Below are 19769 nucleotides of genomic sequence, written 5' to 3'. Positions count from 1 at the left end.
ATTATTATTAAACTTTAATAAAAAAAAAGAACATTTAATTTTGTAATTAATATTTTTGTACATTTAAAATATTTCAATTAATTAAATAATATTTATTTGTTTTATTTAATTATAAATATTTTATTATATTTATGCTATATCTACTTTATTTTTATTATTATTTTACCTACATGTTTTATATATATTTTATATACATGTTTTATTTACATGTTCATTTGGTCATATGATCTCATACCTGCTCCCATGAGGCGTCCCGCTTCATGTAAACATTTATTTATCTACATATATGACTGGGATCTTAATCCAGTACACAGTTTAAATACATATTTAAAGTTTTAATTCATTAACGAGTGCAGCTAGTTTTCGCTGTACATGACTAAAATGAGTACAGTTTGCAAACGTGGCAATAGGGGGCGTGAGAGACGTTTAAACCGCTAAGTTCCTCCCTCCAACCATAGAGTAAATGACTGCTGGGCGGGTCGAAACACATTAGACACATATAAACCAGCAGCCGCTTTTCTTTCTGTCTATTGATCCTGAGGTGAGTAAATGGGCAATTGAAATAGATTCACTTAAATGTTGGTTTTGGGTTAATAGATAGATGGTAGTTTGATCGGGCAGTACCTTAGCGCCATAGCCATGCATATTAGCAGCTGCGATGGTAACTGAAAATGGCCTAGATGGCAGACTGCAAGATGTTTTTCTAAAAACGCACATTTCAATCGCCATTTTGAGTTTGCAACATTAGGCGTTATTCGCGAATGTAGTTTAATCCAAATAGTGTTTTATCGTCGAGTGTGTTTATCGTGTCTCTGTGATGTTCTTAATGAAGCGTACGTTGTAAGTTAGCCATATGGCCTGAAGAGGTCTCAAGCTCCTGCATCTTCTAGTAGTTTTGATTTTAACCGTCCGCCATTTTGTGAACCACGCTTTAAAATGTACATGTACATGTAAATGTCATGCAAACTGGTTAACCGAAAGGTTTAGTGTCTCCTTAAAATATATAAATAAAGGTTCGTATTCTTCCCACGTGTTCACCAACCAGAGCTAGCCAGGCAGGGCCTATAAGCTAATGGTTGCTAAGTTACTTCAGGGAAGGATGAAATTAAACGTTTCTCTGTAACTAAAACGCTTTTCCAACTCTTTGAACCGTGCAACAGCGTGTACTAGCATTTTAGCATTGTTTGTTTCTTGCTCCTATGCATGTAATGTTATAATTAAGTCTTCTGGTCTCCAGACATGGTCTGTGTGCTGGTTTTAGGCAGTTTTAGTTAGCCTAAACCAGCATAAGCTGGTCTGACTGTTTTAATTTAACTTTTCTAAGATGAAATGCACTGGACTGTTCTCATGTAATGCAGAAATGTCTCTCCCCTGCAGTGGCTATAGTGGGAAGCATGGCAGAGGCAGACCGACCAGGGAAGCTCTTCATCGGTGGCCTGAACACTGAAACTAGTGAGAAGGTCCTTGAAGCTTATTTCAGCAAATTTGGCAGAATATCTGAAGGTATTTGTAGTTTTTGAATGATTTATATGAAGTTTTAGACATGAGCTAAAATGTTTTTGAAGCATTTGTCGTAACCACATGTTTCCTCCAACTTGTCTCTTGTAGTTTTGTTGATGAAGGATCGTGAAACGAACAAATCTAGAGGCTTTGCATTTGTAACTTACGAAAATCCTGGTGACGCAAAAGATGCAGCGAGGGAAATGAATGGGAAGGTGAGTAGTAATGATGTGAACTTCAGATTTGTGAGCTGTGATGGACGTTTGTGGCTGTGATCTATTCGAACTGATGTAGTCCACAATTGTCCTCTAAGAAGTTCTGAGCTTGCTTGCATGTGCACATTTGTTTGTTGGTGTGCTTTTACCTCTTTTTCTTTCTAATTGACAAGGAACAGTTTTCGTAAACTTGTTTCTTCTGTTTAAGCCACTTGATGGAAAGCCTATTAAAGTGGAACAGGCCACAAAACCTCAGTTTGAGTCTTCGGGACGCCGTGGTCCACCACCATCACGGAGTCGTGGCCCTGCCAGAGGTCCACGAGGGTCCAGGGGAGCACCGAGTGGAATGCGGGGACCACCAAGCAGAGGTATCTTTCAGAACTTTATCTGCCCCATATTAATTTGTGCTGTGATGACACCTTTTTGATGATCTTTTTGAATTGATTGTCTTCTAAGAAGTTCTGAGCCTACATTTTAATATGCATGCTTGCTGCCAAAATAATTGCCTAGATAACGTAGGTATTGTAGAACCCTTTTTTAAAGGTATGTCATCCAGAGGGCCACCACCGCTGAAGAGAGGCCCCCCAGTGCGGAACGGAGGACCTCCACCCAAGAGATCTGCACCTTCTGGGCCAATGGGCAGACGTAAGTTTAGCAAACACAGAGATTTGTATTAAGCGTATGAACCATAAAATCATTATTTTTCGCAATGCATTTGACAGCGCCAGTGTCCAGAGACAGGGACCCATACGGCCCGCCACCTCGTAGAGATTCTCTGATGTCACGGCGGGATGATGGTCCTCCGCCTCGTGATGACCACTATAGTAGTAAAGACAGGTAGGATGAGTAAAAAGCATGAATAATACAAAAATTGGAAAAGGAAAATAAATATTAGATTTAAAAACCTCGAAGTGTTGCGTTGGTAATTTTAAATGCAATATTTAAAAAATATTTAAAGGGATAGTTCACCCAAAGATAAACATTTATCCATGATTTACTTGTCCTCATAGGTGTATAAGGCTCTTATACCAGACAAATACAATCGGGGTTAAATTAATGTCCTGGATCTTCCAAGCTATATAATAGCTGTGAAAGGGTGTATAGATAGATAGATAATATTTATTTCCAATAAAGTGCATCCATCCATCATAAAATGTACTCCCACAACTCTGGAGGGTTAAAGGAGAAGTCCACTTCCAAAACAGATTCACATATAATGTACCCACCCCCTTGTCATCCAAGATGTTCAAGTCTGTCTTTCTTTCTTCAGTTGTAAAGAAATTGGTTTTTGAGGAAAACATCTCAGGATTTTTCTTCATATAATGGACTGATATGGTGCCCTGATTTTGAGCTTCCAAAAGGCAGTTTAAATGCAGCTTCAAACAATCCCAAATGCGGTTGTAAACGATCCCAGCCGTGGAAGAACGGTCTTATCTAGTGACAGTCGGTTATTTTCATTAAAAAAAGTACAATTTAAATACTTAATCTTAAACGCTCATCTTGCCTCGTTCTCCCTGAACTGTGTATTCTGGCTCATGGCAGTTAGGGTATATCGAAAAACTCCCATCTTATGTTCTCCTTCAACTTCAAAATTGTCCTATATTGCTGTTTTACCCTTTTTTGTTAAGGGTGTTTGATCTTCTTTGCATGTTCACTCTGCAAAGGCTGGGTCTGTACTTCTGCAGCGATGTAGGATGATTTTGAAATGATTTTTGAAGTTGAGGGAGAAAATACGGTTGGAGTTTTTCAACATGCCCTAACTGTCTTGAGCCAGAATACACAGAGTTCAGGGGGAGCAAGACAAGATGAGCGTTTGAGATGTAAAAAGTATTTAATTGTGTGTTTTTTTTTTTTTTTTTTTTTTTTTTTTTTGTAAAAAACCAATCGTTTCGCTAGATAAGACCCTTCTTCCTCAGCTGGGATTGTTTACAACCGCATTTGGGATCGTTTGAAGCCACATTTAAACTGCATTTTGGAAGTTCAAAATCAGGGCACCATATCAGTCCATTATATGGAGAAAAATCCTGAAATGTTTTCCTCAAAAAACAATTTCTTTACGACAAAAGACATGAACATCTTGGATGACAAGGGATGGATGACACTATACAGCTTGAAAGAGCCAGGACATTTAATAATATAATTGCTTGTATTATAATAAACTACTATATATTGTGAAACTCACAAGCTGTTGTTTTGCAGCTACTCCAGCCGCGACTACATGAGTTCACGGGACAGTCGAGACTATGCCCCTCCACCACGTGACTACCCATACCGGGAGTATTCAGGCCATTCCAGTTCTAGAGATGACTATGGGTCAGGATCCAGAGGTTACAGGTGTGTAACGTCCTACAACAGATGTTTGTGATGGCGGCTAGAGAATCCAGCTTAACGTTTCTTTGCTTCTTAGTGATCGTGATGGCTATGGTGGAGGACGAGAGCCCAGGGGTTACATGGATCGGCCCAGTTCAGGCTCCTATAGAGACCCCTACGACAGTTACGGTAAGACTAAACCTTTAGAGTGATGAAAAGGGTTAAGGGGCTCCACTCAAACTGCCTGTTTTACGCCTGGAAAGGGCTGCCTCGTGTCATTGCCAAAAAGTGGAAACATCAAATGCGGCGTCTTTTCATCCTGAGTGTTCCATCCAAAAAAAAAAAATCCGCCAACAAGGAATCTCTTGCAAGCCCCCCCAAAAAAAGTTTGTGTCGTTCCAGTAGGTCTGCCCGAACAACCAACAGAGATCCAAGTACCCAACTACAATCTAAATGGAATTCAAACCAAGGAAAGTGCACTTACTCAACAATGACGTGCCAAAGGGCTCTGAGTGCGCAATTGTCAACACTGCAGTTGGGTAGATCAGGTGTCTTAGCTGTAACTAGTCCCACCCGTAACCCGAGATCCAAATTTGTTCTGTTCCGTTTGGAAAGTCTCTAACGCTAGTCGTGATACGAATTTAGGGAAATGCGCACTTGACAACGCAGTATCATGCAAAGAATGTTTAAGTTAATTTTGCCAATTACATGACCCATTGACCCTGCAGGTAACTCACGCAGCGCCCCACCCTCAAGGGGTCCCCCTCCGTCCTACAGTGGGAGTGGAGGAAGCAGTCGTTATGACGACTATGGCAGCAGTTCCCGGGATGGATATGGCAGTCGTGACAGTTATCCCAGCAGTCGCAGTGACCCGTACTCCGCTAGTCGTGGTGACCGTCCCGGTAGGCAGGAGCGAGGGCCACCCCCTCCTCTTGAGAGAGGCTATCCTCGCGATTACAGCAGCTCGAGCCGCGGGGCGCCTCGGGGTGGTGGCCGCGGCGGCGGTCGGGCAGATAGAGGAATGGCACGGAACCGATACTGAAATGGACTTTGTCAAGAAATAAATTAAAAGGAGAAACGTCGGCTTCTCGTTGAAACGTTCGAAAGACTTTAAGATTCAAAGAAAGCGCCCTTTTAAACTCTGGACTTCAAACTTCGGTTTCAAAGCTGTACTCAAACTTGTGAAGGTTTTTTTATTTTTTTTATTTTTGTCCTTTTTAAATTTAGAGTTTCTTTCTTTTCTCTTGCCCACTTCCCATTTAATGGTACCGTTGCAAATCTAAGTGTGTTCTTTTTGTATACTAGTGAATTGTTAAACCTGCAATGCCCTAACATATGGCTTTCATTTACCAATAAAGTGTTTTTAATCAAAGATCTTTGAGCAACAACACTCTATTCAAGAGAAAAATGAAGCATAAATATATTAAGTCACCTCTTCAGTTTTCCATGGTGAGCAACCCCAAATTCCACTTAATGTAGATGCAATGCAGAATATTCATGTAGGCATGATTGTTCACATTGTTGGGGACTGGGCAAATGTCACCTTTTTCCAAACTCTCTATGGGTGTAGTTTTCCTCAGTGCAAATGGATCCTTCATCACAAAGCCTAAACATTGACGCCTTGCATCGACCAATCCAAAGACAACCAAAATGCAAGAAACAAATCAGCACCACAGATAAAACCTGTCAACAGCTGGTAAGCAAAGCAAACCCTTTTGTTCTGGTATAAGTCAAGTCTCGGTGGTGTTATTTTGCAGCTTGAAGGTTAGTGTAATTTAGTCAAACATCGACTTGGTTGCCCTGGCTTTTTCAAATGCAATCTGAAACCATATAATTTCCAACATTATTAACAAAACCTCACTTCTGCCTTCAAAGGAGTCTATGATCCCTTTTCCCCAACCACTGGATCACTTCAGTTTAGGAGGTCTTGGCCTCAGAAATACCAGCCAGTCCTACTGTTGCACTAAAGGAGAAAATGGATTTTTGCCCCCTTTTTCAATGGCCCTTTTTTTTTTTTTTTTTTTTTTTTTTTTTTTTTTTTTTTTTTTTTTTAAAAGGATGTTAAGATCTCCTCAATGGATCTGTATCTACAGCCAAATGTAAACCACGTAGCTGCAAAACCTCTTGAAACCTCCCAGTGGAACCCTTTTGAAAATGTAGTAAATTCACTTAGTGTTAACAAAAAGCCAGAACGCTCTCAAGCATGCCGAATCTAACAAAGGAGACCACGTGGAGAAAGACAGCACTCTATCAACAAACCCGGAAAACCAATCAGTTTGGGTCATTGAGTTCTTTGTAAAATTTAATTTTAAAAATATTTGTCCCCTAGGCTGAGCTACGACAGTTTGCTGATGGAAACTCTCGTTGCAGGCTGAATGGAAGAAATGGAGTTGGTATGGATGGTAATACGTCATTGCTGATCAGCACCTGTTGCCGTTTGGTGATGCATGATGGTCTCAAGTAACCTTCAGGTATGTTTAAGTCCTTAAACCATTGCGAAGTAATATTTGGTGTTTTCATATAATTAATCGCTTCTGTTTTCATCTAGATCCGAGCTGTCCGGGTTCGTTGGAGGCTGCTGTTCATTGAGGCTGATGTTTAGATGGAGTCCTGAAGTGCTACAAATGAATTGCTTTTTGATGTTGTGGTTGTTGTTGTTCAATAAACTCATTTGAATTGAAATGAACTTGTCTGTGTCATATCTAATTCCCACTATAATAGTCCTATATTTAGTTTGGCCATGTCTGTTCACTCCACTACAGGCTAAGTTCATATAAAAACGCAGATGAGCCCTATGGAAAATTCTTGCGGCATTTAAAGCAATCCCAGTTCCTTCTGTGTCACTGAAATGTCAAAGAGAGCCTTTATATTGGTTATATGGCAGACGTCCACTGGAGAACTAAGTTGCCGGGCTGAATGGTCGTTGTAACATCAGTGAAAAAGCAGAAGCGCGACGGATGTGGGTAGCATCTCAACACAAATAGTGAGAGCTGGCGCACCAAGGGTGCAGCTAAATCTGAAAGGCCCATTGAGCCTAAAACTATGAACCCCGAGGAGCAGACTGTTACGTGGCTAATAACATTAGGCGTGCTTAATTCACCCAAAAAGAATATCGCTGATCCGGAGGAATTTCTGAAAACATCGCTCAGAGATGGGGTCGTCCTGTGTAAGCTTGTGGAGCGAGTGCTACCTGGAGCCATCATAAAGGTAATCGATAATATGCACATGCATGTTTGCTTGATAAAATAGTTACGGGCTAGTGAATTGTATATATTTTTATTAATGCCAAAAGTATCAGATACAGCCATGCGGAGTGGACGGTGCACGATGCGTAATGCCGGATTACTCGCTGATACAAGTAGCACTTTGAGATGCACTGTATTTTATATAAATACAAAACATTCTGAAACCATTTTAGCGATGAATATGTATTCAAATGTGTTTATTTAGGGGACACGGTTTAATCGAGATACAGAATCTGACTTCCTGTTACATGAGAAATTGTTCCGCATTCTCACATTTTCAAAAAACGAAAAACTTGTCGACTTTAGTATAAAATACGAAGAGCGTCTGTAAAGCAATTTTATTCTTTCGTTTACAGAAGCCGTTTAATCATATAGGTCAGATATCTGATTATTGTGTTTGTCTGCATGCCTCTGCTGCTAACTACTAACATTACCAGTCCAGCTCCCCTTTTACTCATGGCATATAAAGTCGTTATTAAGATAACCTAGGGTATTTATGTAGATTTTCTGCTGGATAAAATTCTGTTGAAATTATTGTATTTTAAGTGCTCTAAATCAGTGCTTTAATTATGGGGCGAAGATATAGAGCTCACTGGAAAGTATAACGAATGTGCTGATGACTACAACAACTTGTTAAAGTTTCTCTGTTTTATAAGTTCTTGGTTCTTGTCTTCCTCCCTTCATTTCTTGTCAGTATATTTCTCTTTCATACCACTTTACTGATTTTAACACGACGCTTTCAAACGGGTTTTATGTTGTTGAAAGTATTTACGTTATATTCATGAACGAATCATTCTTTTGAATCGGATCTTTGGAATGAATTGAATCAGTCGCTTCGTGAAACGGGACTGAACGATTCGTGCAAAAAAAAAAAAAAGGTGTAAATATTATTATATTTAAATTCTAAATGACTTTTTTTTTTTTACTTAATGTAACCAGACACATGGGGAAAAAAAAACAGACATATGGAATTACAGTTTGGAAAAAAACGTAATAAACAACATGTGTCTGTAGCTTTATTTGAATGCCTTATTTATTAATTATTAATTATATATATATATATATATATATATATATATATATATATATATATATATATATTTATATATATACTACCGTTCAAAAGTTTGGGGTCAGTAAGACTTGTAATAGTCTTTAAAGAAGTCTCTTATGCTCATCAAGGCTGCATTTATTTGATTAAAAATATAGAAAAAAAAAACAGTAATATTGCAAAATGTTTTTACAATATAAAATAATGTTTTTTTATTTTAACATACTTTAAAATAGAATTTATTCCTGTGATGAAAATCTGAATTTTTATCAGCTGTTACTCCAGTCTTAAGTGTCACATGATCCTTCAGAAATCATTCTAATATGCGGATTTATTATTAGAATGATCAATGTTGGATGATATCAACAGTTGTGCTGCCAAATATTTTTTGGAACCTGTGATTTTTTTTTTTTTCAGGATTCTTTCATGAATAACAAGTTTAAAAAGTACAGTGTTTATTCAAAATATAATTATTTTAATTATATATCAAAATATAATTATTATTTTATAAACTTTTAATTATTAACTTAATACATCCTTGGTGAATAAAAGTATTAATTTCTTAAAAAAAAAAAAAAAAAAAAGAAACAATAAAAATGTACTGACCCCAAACGTTTGAACGGTAGTGTGTATATTCCAACATAGAAGATATAAGAAAAATATTGAATATAGACTACAATATGTAGAAAATGAGAGTATACAGTAAAAAAACGAATAAAAGGAATAATAAATCAATTTAAAAAAGGGTGTGAGATCATTATACAAATAGCTTAAAATCTTCACACGCATTATTTGCTTTGTTATTTTTCAACCGAAGTAGTAAAAAGTGTTTCATGTCTATCTGAGATAACAAAAATGCATTCCTTAGCCCATTTCTATTTACGTATATGGTATTTCTCCGTAATCAAACAAAGATTAACCATAAAGGTCACATTTTGTGGTGATTTTTCCTCTATTTAAAAAAAAAAGTTTTATTTTTCAGAAAAAGACACTTTCATGCCTAAATCTAAAACCTTTTGCTGTAGATGCAATTAAAAAATATACGATTTGATATTCCACGCCTGGATGTCATGAATGTGACGTCATGGACGTCAATGCGGAAAAGAATTGAATTTAGAACCGGCTCTTCGAACGGAGCTGTTCAAAAGAACCGATTCGCGGAAATGAGTCGGACTTGCCATCACTAGTAAGCGGTCCGAGTAGAATCTTGCTGAGCAAACATCGTCACTTCCTCCAAAATATCTTTTCCTGGTGCGACAGGCCCCGATGTGATCTAGCGTAGATACGGTCTGTGTAACAGGACGAAGCTGACGCAAAGAAACAGTTACTTAGTAAACTGAACGCCAAAGACATTTAGCATGCAATACTGGACAGCAGTGGCAGGGTACAATGTGGCTCATAGGCTAGGTTGACATTTACTTCAGAAAACGAGATCTTGTTGATCTCAGATGATTCTGTGCGTTGCAGTGTGCTCGAAGCAAAGTTGAGATTATTTACATCACCGTTCTTTCATTGGTTTTCAGTATTCAGCTGAGCCCAGATGCGAAGCGGACTGCATTGCAAACATACGAGAGTTTCTAAAAGGATGCCAGTCACTAAAGGTTGAGGTAAGATCATTTTTCTACACAATTTATGTGCATAAGTGCGTTGGGATCACACGAATGCAACGCTTTTGGTAATAAAGGGTCATGCCTTTGAGAAATACTGCTGAGAGTGGATTAATATGCGTCCCACAGATTGAAGATATCACTATTTTAGGCAGAAGTAGATCACAGATAACCTAAACCAGTTCTGAAGTGTATATTCAAGCTGTATTTATAAGCATTTTATGAAGTAATGATTAACTTAACATAGTCTTAATAATTTATATTAAATCATATATTTAATAATTTATGAGTATTTGTGCAAGAAGACTTCTTTTGTTTTAGTTGAGCTCTCCCTGAGGACAGGCAAATAAAGAGCAGGGTTTTGTTTTTGCACATGTGATCTCAAAATATGCCAGTAAACAAGCCCGCACATAATACTAGCTCTTTCACATGTGCATTTCATTTATTACGGTTATTACAGTCTTGGCCTGCAGCTGCATTACAGACTTCTCAAGAAGATGGTTAGGAATTATATCTATCACAGTAAACACTGTCAGTCTGCAAGCTCTATTACTGACAAACTATGATGCCACACCCTCTGCAATGACGGTGATCTTGGATTAAAACTATGATCCAAATCTTGTTATGGACAAGATCTTGTTATGTGCATATATGGTAAACATGACTTGTTAGTGCTGTTTTACTTTTTTAAATGTAATGTTGGGGTTTGACTTAAAGATAAAGCTTGTTAATACAAGTGTGGTTTCATTTGACCTTTATTGAAATAGCTTTACTTTTTATGGTTGAAACCCACTTATAAAAGTATAACTGAACATCTTGCCTCAGAACTATTCATTTTTAATAGTCTCTATACAGATATGTGCTCATGCAGTTAAATGCGAGCAAATGAGATGCACATAAATGTCAATATAAACAAACATTTTTTACACAGTATTTTCTACAAATTATAAATCCATGTATGGGCAATGCTCTTTGCGAATTTTGAGCCACAGTTAGTGACCAATGCTTATGAATTTACAATATCTTTGAATATTTGCTAAAGAACATTAAATCAACTCCGCTTGCTACTATAAAAGTGTAATGCTATGATCTTTGGCTAGACTAAGTCTCACGCAGCAGCACAAATGATTGCTGTTCACCCCTATAATTTGTGGTAATGCTGTAAAGCAGCAGTATGAAGCTAGACAAGGAGGGCTAAGGGTGAATGTAGCTGGGAATAGGTGGATACTGATTAAAACAACAACAAAAAAAAAAACATGGCAGAAAATATTGTAATCGGTATAGATTTTCCAGTATACTTTCTGTCACGGTTATGCCACTGTTTCCTGTGATGATGAATTTATGCCACGACATAAACACATGTATACCTGATTTGTAAATGTAATTTTGGAGTCTGAACTTTCTGATTAGATTAAAAAAGTGCATATATTTATTGAGTTTTACTGTCTTTGAGAACTGCACACAAAAATAAAAACTCCATGTGTCCATGTACTCCAACTCCAACGTCTCATTTGAACAACTTTTAATGATTCATTTCACTTCAGCGAGTTTTATTTTTATTTTATTGCATTTTATTCTGCATTACTCGTCTGCCATATTCTTCACCTAATAAACTCACTGAATTCTTCAGAGCAGTTACTGAATCAACATCTGACTTGCTGACCTAACTGTTTAAATTTAATTTAAATCAGATTTTATTAGGTGTACCATTACTTTGGAAATAACAAAGGAATAAATATTTCATAAAAATACAGTGGTGGCCAAAATTATTAGAAAACCAATAGTATTTTTATTAGAGCTGCAAATGAATAGTCGTAATTAATTGATTCAAAATAAATGTTTATGTTTGCATACTATATGTTTGTGTACTGTGTATATTTATGTATTGATAAATACAGAAACATACATGTATATATTAAGGGAAAATTTGTTAGATTTATATGTAAAAAAAAAAAAAAAAAAAAAAAAAATATATATATATATATATATGTGTGTGTGTGTGTGTGTGTGTGTGTGTGTGTGGATTATTACAATTAATGGCTAAATGAATGTTTGGAAATGTAAACTGATATTTCCTACTGACACACTACAGCACAAGACAGAAATAACTGACTTAAAACCATTTTTTAGCTGGTGAAAAAATATTAGTTTTTAATAATTTTGGCCACAAACCATTTTTTAGCTGGTGAAAAAATATTAGTTTTTAATAATTTTCCACCTCTCTATATATTAATTATCAACCAAAATTTCAGTAATTATAGAAGTTAGGGCTGCACGATTATGACAGAAATCATAATCGTCGATTATTACCTTGAAACTGTAATTGCAATTATTAATTACGATGATCACAATTTACACTGAATGATGTTTTGAATAGCTTTATACCATTGTTTAAAGCACTGTATGCCACATTTTTATATATAGTTTTTTTCTTTAAATATAAAAAAAGTAAAAATGTAAAAATTAGTTTTTTTGTTTAAATATAAAAAAAGTAAAAATGTAAAAATGAAAACAATGAAAAAAACCCTTAAGATAACCTGTAGGAAAAACACACCTACCCCTACATCTTAAGCAAGCAGAATAAAGTAAGTTAATTTTTTTTAATAATTGCACCTTTGAACGATTACATAATTGTGGCATCTGTAATTGTAATCACGATTAGAAATTCGATTAATTGTGCAGCCCTAATAGAAGTGTTTGCTTATGTCTATTTTTTAAGAAAGCTCCATTCTCATGCTCTTTGAAAGGCCCAGGTTGATGCAAGTCATGTGACTAGACAGAGAAGCCAGTCGCATAACTTTCACTTCTGCTTTTAAATGAGCTGAAAACGAGAAGTATTGTAACACAAGCTTAAGCTTGGTATGAGCCTTGTTAAATTATTGATGAGAGAGAAATGCAAACATCAAATAACAAATGTCTCAAAGCAAACGGTGAATGTAATCTTAAAACTGCACCGACTGTTCATCTTGTTGCAGCCTCCATAGTGCTCCGCAAATAAAAAGACAGATTCTTCTTGCATTGCTGTGTAAACGCTATTATGTTTTATTTAAAACGTGAAACCGTATCCTTAGCAAGAAAGGGGATAGCTGTCTGTACCCAGCGTCTGACAGGGCCTGCAGACCAAACGCCAAACCAGCATCTCAAAATGTGGGTCACACTGAAGTTGTTTTTCCTAACCATTGAAATATTTTAACAGGGTTCTTTATAGGGGTGCCATGATAAATTAATATGGATCATGGCATCGATCAAATGAGATTTGATACATCAATGTAGCGTGTAAAACTCTATAAATCTTTTATGATTAATTTCCATGACTTTCTATTGTTTAAAAAAACTAAAATGGTTTCTTGTGGATGTCCCAATTGGGGAGTATTTTGGTTGCATTTTTAATAAAATAATATCATGTAATATCATGATATCAATATATCGGTCATAGTCTTCTAAATCTAATCAAACCGTACTGTATTGCAAATATCATATTGCTAGCTAAGTAAATCTATGTCAGATCATGTTCTATGTTCAGTGGTGATTAAATGATTTATACCCCTGTTTTTTATGTATAGATAAAACCCGACTCTCCTCTGATTTCTGACCTACTTCTGCTTCTGGTACTGTCTGTGGACAGTTTTTCTTGTGTTTGACTTGTGTCTTTCTCCTAGGGCTTTGATCCAGAAAGCTTATATACTGGAGAGAACTTCAACAAGGTTCTGTCAACACTTTCAGCAATAAACATCGCCACTCAAGGTAATTTATAATGTTATGGACATGTGTTGTTCATTGATATTCCATGCCTTTTCTTTCTTTGAGTCCTGTAGGCATCAGCTTTGGTCAGTTTTGTGCATTGGTGAGTTTCTTCTGAGGTCAAGTTACATTTTTTTGCACTTTGTCCACCTTATTTTTCCCATAAGAGTGGGTGCAGCCATTGGTAAATGGTGCCTGGCTTCCGGTCTCACTTCCAGCTATTTTTAGCTGCACAAAAAGCTCATTTTGCTGCTTGATATTGCAAACTGGTGTGTCTTACCATATTATTTTAATGTATTATCTTAATTATGAACACACTGGTTTGTAGTGCAAACTGTTTTACTGTTTACTGCACTTCGAAATTCTTCTCGTTATTTCCCTATGGCGGATTATGAAACGGACGACTAACACATTACCAGAAAACAGCTTACTTCCACATTGAAAAATAAGGTGGATGCAGAAGAGATTGTTTTAACAATCTTATTGCAATGATTCCTCAATTCTATTTGAGTATTCTATTTTAAAAAATCCTCGATTGCATTTTGCCCTTGTCGAGTAATCGCCAAAATACCGGAAGTGGCCCATTTAAAAATCATCATAAGGCATAATGCTTTTAAAAATTCACAAATGCCACGATTCAATTAAATATATATATGCAATGCAGGTTTAATATATGTGCTTTAATTATTTACATGCATGTAGGTTATGTACGTAGATCTCAAGAGTGGCTCCATTCACACAAAGTTTGTGCTGCTACACAAACTGTTATGATTTATGTGTGGAGCATCTCAAACTCCACCTCTGCATGTTTTTTATAATGTTCATCTGGGAACGCAACAAGTGCCATTTTATCAGATTTGTAAGGTAAATAATTTATAAACCTACGCAAACACAGGAGAATACATCAGTATTGTTTTCAATATGCTAAATGTTCATCGCAATTTCAAAGTAAACGTTTAAACACTCACTCTGAGTTTACATATTTTGATGTCCACATATTCAAGAAATTACAGTGGCTGTAGCTTTTCTATCATAAAGAAATGGCCAAATAGTAAAGATTAAGTGGACATTTGAATTAAATGTTGTTGAGTCAACATTAAACACACAGATTACACCGTGCAGTAAAGTATAAAAACAATCGTCAGGTCATTTTATGTATTTTAACAATTTTGTTTAATGTAACCATGTGATTTTGGTACTTTATTTGAACTAATTATTATTGCCTCATTGCTATTATATATGTATTTTAAGTCATTTTAAAGGTTATTGTTCACTTGGTCTGTTTTTATTACTACAAAAAAAAAATTAATAATAATTATCTGGTTACTTGATTAATCATCGGAATAATCAACAGATTACTCAATTACCAAAATAATCATTAGTGACAACCCCACTAACAACAAAAATGAGGCAAGTATAAATTCTGCTATAAAGAAGCTGCCTGTAGCAAGTCAATAGTGTGATTATTCAGCTCCAGACAGTTCGGTGTTGGCTCAGTTCAATTCGATGACTGTGTGAATTTCATTCTTTATGAAACAAGTTCAGTTGACAGTAGTGTTGTTATTCAGCTCGAGTCAGTTCATTGTTGATTCAGTTCAGTTCAATAATAGTATCGATGTTGCAAAATTAATTGATTATTAAAAAATTGATTCAGCTTTAAAACAAAAGACAAAACCAGGCTTAGTCAGGGGACCAGTTCTCCTCTGGCCAAAATAGCATGAATTTGTTAACGTGTTATTTCACCCATAAATAAAAATTCTGTCGTTAATTACTCATCCTCATGTGGTTCCAACCCTGTTAGACCTTCATTCATCTTTGGAACACAAATTAAGATATTTTTGATCAAATCTGAGAGCTTTCTGGACCCTGCATAGACAGCAATGGTACTACCACGTTCATGTCCCAGAAATGTAGTAAGGACATTGTTAAAATAGTCCATCAGTGGTTCAGCCTTGATTTTATGAAGCTTGGTAGTGTGGTAGTACAATTGCTTTCTATGCAGGGTTAGAAAGCTTTTGGATTTATTTAAAAAATGTGTATTCTGAAGATGAACACAGGTCTTACGCGGTTGGAACAGCATGAGGTTGAGTAATTAATAACAGAATTTTCCCTTTAACACCAAGTTATGGTCGCATTAACACTTCTGAGGGTGTTGCTAGTCAGAGCAGACAGTCTAACACGAGGTTTGCACACAATTTGTGTCTTAATAACATTTTGAGAAAATGAGCTCCTGATGGTCACTTGTAAACTTCAAAGAATGTTTCTGTTTACAAGCAGGATCGTAGGCACTCAATAATCACCCAGTGTGTTTCTGGTGGAAATGAGCCATATCTTTCCTGTTGCGTGTTCCCCTAGGACCTGTTACAACAACTGTCCCCCTTCATCGTGCTAGCATCAGAGCTTTGTGTTTTTTAAGTAGGTATAATGATTCGATTCTCAAGTGGTTTAGTAAACATTTGTTAATTCTATTATAAGTTGAAGTTCATTTTTAGAAGCTTGTGAATATGGTCGGGATAGATATCACATGCCCATGCAAGTTTATCTCAGTGAAATGCACACTAGGCCTTTTAATTCTTTGCAAGGGTGCAGTAAACATGAGATACACATCGCATTTTTCTCAGGATGAGGATGAGTGACCTCTTGTATTTGCTCGAAGTGATTTGTCTGGGGTCGTACCCGCATCTGTGTCTCTTTCAGCTGCAGCTGCTCTCTACTACTGGAGGCAACAGACAGTTGCTTTTTGTAGGGCCTGTCCGGGCGGCTGACTGCATCTGCATAAGCATGCGGAATTCATGAGGCATGTAGTTATTCTCAGGTTTTGCTTCCTTGTCATGTTTCCCACAGTTCCCTGTGGCTGTTGCCTTTAGAGGAGAGTGTGTCCTCCTTGTTATTGCGCAAGTTTTCCTCAAATCCAACAGGACTTGACACATCAGCCACCTCTTGATTGCATACTTTCTGCAGACAGATTCCTTAAAGGCATAGTTTACCGATATTTATATCTATACTCATACTGACTGTCATTCTAATGTTTGTGTCAGTAGGATGATTTTTTTTTTTTTTTTGTTGTTGTAAAGAAGCCTCACCTTATGGAAGCCTGTTTCCACCATAAAGGTTATTGCAACTTTTTGTGTCACAATTCTGACGTTTTTTCTCAGAATTGCGGGATATAAACTCAAAGTTGTGAGAAATATAGTCTGAATTGCAAGTTCAAACTTACAATTCTGACTTCTTTCTCAGAATTCTGACTTTTTTCTGAGCATTCCAATTTCGAGGGGGGAAAAGACTGATATATTCTCGGAATTGCAAGTTTATTTCTCATAATTTTGACTTAATAAATCTAAGAAAAAAAGGCAGAATTCAGTTTATATCTCGCAATTCTGACTTTATTTCTCAGAATTGCACGTTTATCTCGTAATTCTGACTTTGTAACTCGTAATTGCAGTTTATATCTTACAGTTCTGAGAAAAAAAATGTTTAAATCTCACAATTTTGAGAAAAAAGTCAGAATTTAGTTTATATCTCGCAATTCTGACTTTATAACTCCCAATTGCAAGTTTATATCTTACAGTTCTGAGAAAAAAAATGACAATTGCGAGATGTAAACTCGCAATTGCGAGAAAAAGTCAAAATTCTGTTTATATCTCACAATTCTGACTTTATTTCTCAGAATTGCAAGTTTGTCTCACAATTCTGACTTTAGAACTTGCAATTCTGAGTTTATATCTCACAATTCTGAGAAAAAAAAGTTTGAATTGCAAGATGTAAACTCGCAATTGCAAGAAAAAAGTCAGAATTCAGTTTATATCTCACAATTCTGACTTTATTTCTCAGAATTGCAAGTTTGTCTCGCAATTTTGACTTTATAACTCACAATTCCAAGTTTATATCTTACAATTCTGAGAAAAAAGTTAGAATTGCGAGATGTAAACTCATAATTGCGAGGAAAAAAGTCAGAATTGAGAGATAAAAAGTCACAATCACCTTTTTATTTTTTTATTCAGTGGCAGACACAGGCTTCCATATCACACAGACTGTTTTTATTGGATCCAAATAGTTAAAACGGGTAATTTTGTGAAATATTTTTGCAATTTAAAATATAAGTTTTCTATTTTTTTTCTATTTTAGTGTCAGATGATCCTTTTAAAATCATTCTAATATACTGATTTAATTCTCAATAAATATTTCTTTTTATTATCAACGTTGAAAACAGTTGTGCTTAATAAATCCAAAGGATTCTTTCATGAGTTCAAAAGTATAGCATTATTTTAAAATAGACATTTTTTGTAACATTATAAATGACTTTAGTGGCACTTTTGATTGATATATTCTTACTGAATAAAAGTATTAATACAAAAATCTAAATATTATGAATAATAATGTTTACGTATTTAGAAGTCATGCAATGTTTTGTTATATAATCTATAATTATTATTAATTATTCTATTAAGAATGTATTTCTTAATAAAACTTTTTCACTTTTTGTATTACAGTAAAAGTCATTCATGTTTAGATAAACGTTAGAGTAAATACATTTCAAAAATTCCTTTAACGAGAGAGAGAGAGATAGAGAGAGAGAATGCCTTATTGTCATTGTACACAGAATGCAACAAAGTTGCAGAGGTTCTGCGTAAGGTGCTTGGTACATAAAACAGAATGAAACTAAAAAGAAATGCGTAATACAAAGAGATGTATAAAAAAAATATTGAACTAAAACAAAGGAATATGAGAATAAATAGACAGTAATAGCTTATTAAAATGATTATTGCACTGATATGTAAGAGTAAAGGTATTACACAGTACACTGAAGGAATGGGAAAATAAAAACATTGCACTAAAATCAGTTCAGAAATTCCACTGCAATATAATGCTGCACTACACTGAAGGGATAAAGATATTGAAAAACATTGCACTAAGAAAAAATAGATATTGTACTGAAATATAATACACAAATTGCACTGAATAAGATAGGAGGAGGAGTTAGTGTATATCAGTGCATGTGTGTGTTCAGTGTGATATAGCTCTGGGGAAGAAGCTGTCCTTGAGTCAGTTTGTCTGTGATTTGATTTGATTTTGATCTGTAGCGCCTGCCATAGGGCAACAGGTTGAATGGGTGAGAACCAGGGTGAGAGTGGTAGAACCAGTCTGAGTTGGTGGATTGTTTGTCTTTCCAAACAACACTCCTCTATTATTTATTTATACAATTATTAATATGGAATCTTGTTTACACTTGAACTTTAAATGTTTGCGAATAGCTTTGCAAACTCTATATTAAAGGGATAGTTTACCCAAAAATGAAAATACTGTCATTAATTACCCACCCTCATGTCGTTCCAAACCCTTAAGACCTTCGTTGAACTTTGCAACACAAATAAAGATATTTTAGATGAAATAAAAGAGCTTTCTGACCCTGCAAAGACAGCAACGCAACTGACATGAAACTTACACATCGTTAAAATAGTCCATGTGAGATCAGTGGTTCAACCATTGTGTTATGAAGCTACGAGAATACTTTTTGTGCACAAAGAAAACAAAAATAACAACTTTATTTGACAATTTCTTCTCGTGTCAGTCTTTGACGGCCGTTCATGAGAGTACCACAACACATTTTACTATGGACTGTTTTAATATTATCCTTACTACCTTTCCGGGCTTTGAACATGGTAGTTGCGTTGTTGACTATGCAGGATCAGAAAGCTCTCGGAATTTATCAAAAATGTCTTAATTTGTGTCCCGAAGATGAACGAAGGTCTTACAAGTTGACATGAGGGTGAGTAATTAATGACAGAATGTTCATTTTTGGGTAAACTATCCCTTTAAAGTAAGATTAAAGTGTTGTGTTAGTTCTTAAGAATGACTCACTAATGTTTGCAGATTATGCGGGGGCAGATCGATTTGACTGGGTTTGTGTTAAAACGATCTCTATGATGAAACAGTGAGGATTTCACTCTGAAGTGTGCTTAAGTCATAGAGAAGATGTTCCCTCGTCTGGCCTTATCTGGGTTCTCTGTTGTGTTGGCTGAGGAGCGCTTGGAGCAGGTTCACACACACTGTTTGTACGCTGTGGGTGTTCGGAAAGAGCCTGCCGTGAAATCCAGCAGAC

The 19769-nt window shown here is 35.9% G+C and overlaps 2 protein-coding genes and 2 non-coding genes across 10 annotated transcripts in view; all 4 read left to right on the top strand.

Annotated features, from left to right (window-relative positions):
* Positions 1 to 434: 434 nt before the first annotated feature.
* Positions 435 to 6707, top strand: rbmx (RNA binding motif protein X-linked). Of its 3 annotated transcripts, none has more exons than XM_051127079.1 (10): positions 435 to 541; positions 1378 to 1503; positions 1609 to 1715; positions 1924 to 2083; positions 2244 to 2360; positions 2438 to 2552; positions 3915 to 4049; positions 4123 to 4214; positions 6396 to 6496; positions 6574 to 6707. In XM_051127079.1, the coding sequence occupies exons 2-9, from the start codon at positions 1395 to 1397 to the stop codon at positions 6398 to 6400; spliced, it is 840 nt and encodes a 279-aa protein (XP_050983036.1). In that variant the 5' UTR covers positions 435 to 541; positions 1378 to 1394; the 3' UTR covers positions 6401 to 6496; positions 6574 to 6707. The 3 variants fall into 3 exon arrangements, with proteins under 3 accessions (XP_050983036.1, XP_050983035.1, XP_050983034.1); XM_051127078.1 differs by having other exon boundaries at positions 6355 to 6496; XM_051127077.1 differs by having other exon boundaries at positions 4754 to 6496.
* LOC127176691 (small nucleolar RNA SNORD61) lies at positions 1750 to 1826 on the top strand. Its single transcript, XR_007829140.1, has one exon. It is a non-coding gene; the product is annotated as a small nucleolar RNA SNORD61 (small nucleolar RNA).
* LOC127176692 (small nucleolar RNA SNORD61) lies at positions 2122 to 2184 on the top strand. Its single transcript, XR_007829141.1, has one exon. It is a non-coding gene; the product is annotated as a small nucleolar RNA SNORD61 (small nucleolar RNA).
* A 234-nt stretch (positions 6708 to 6941) lies between the features above and the next one.
* The window catches only part of arhgef6 (Rac/Cdc42 guanine nucleotide exchange factor (GEF) 6), a 40354-nt gene continuing 27526 nt past the window's right edge, over positions 6942 to 19769 (top strand). For 2 of the 5 annotated variants that reach the window (XM_051127074.1, XM_051127073.1), the window contains exons 1-3: positions 6942 to 7232; positions 9845 to 9928; positions 13588 to 13672. In XM_051127074.1, the coding sequence (XP_050983031.1) occupies positions 7068 to 7232; positions 9845 to 9928; positions 13588 to 13672 (334 nt within the window). In that variant the 5' untranslated portion in view covers positions 6942 to 7067. The remainder of the gene's footprint in view (positions 7233 to 9844; positions 9929 to 13587; positions 13673 to 19769) is intronic. The other 3 variants (XM_051127071.1, XM_051127076.1, XM_051127075.1) reach the window with 3 other exon arrangements.

Source organism: Labeo rohita, chromosome 14 (genome assembly GCF_022985175.1).
Source record: "Labeo rohita strain BAU-BD-2019 chromosome 14, IGBB_LRoh.1.0, whole genome shotgun sequence".
Lineage (NCBI taxonomy): Eukaryota > Metazoa > Chordata > Actinopteri > Cypriniformes > Cyprinidae > Labeo > Labeo rohita.
This window is presented reverse-complemented; position numbering and strand designations above follow the sequence as displayed.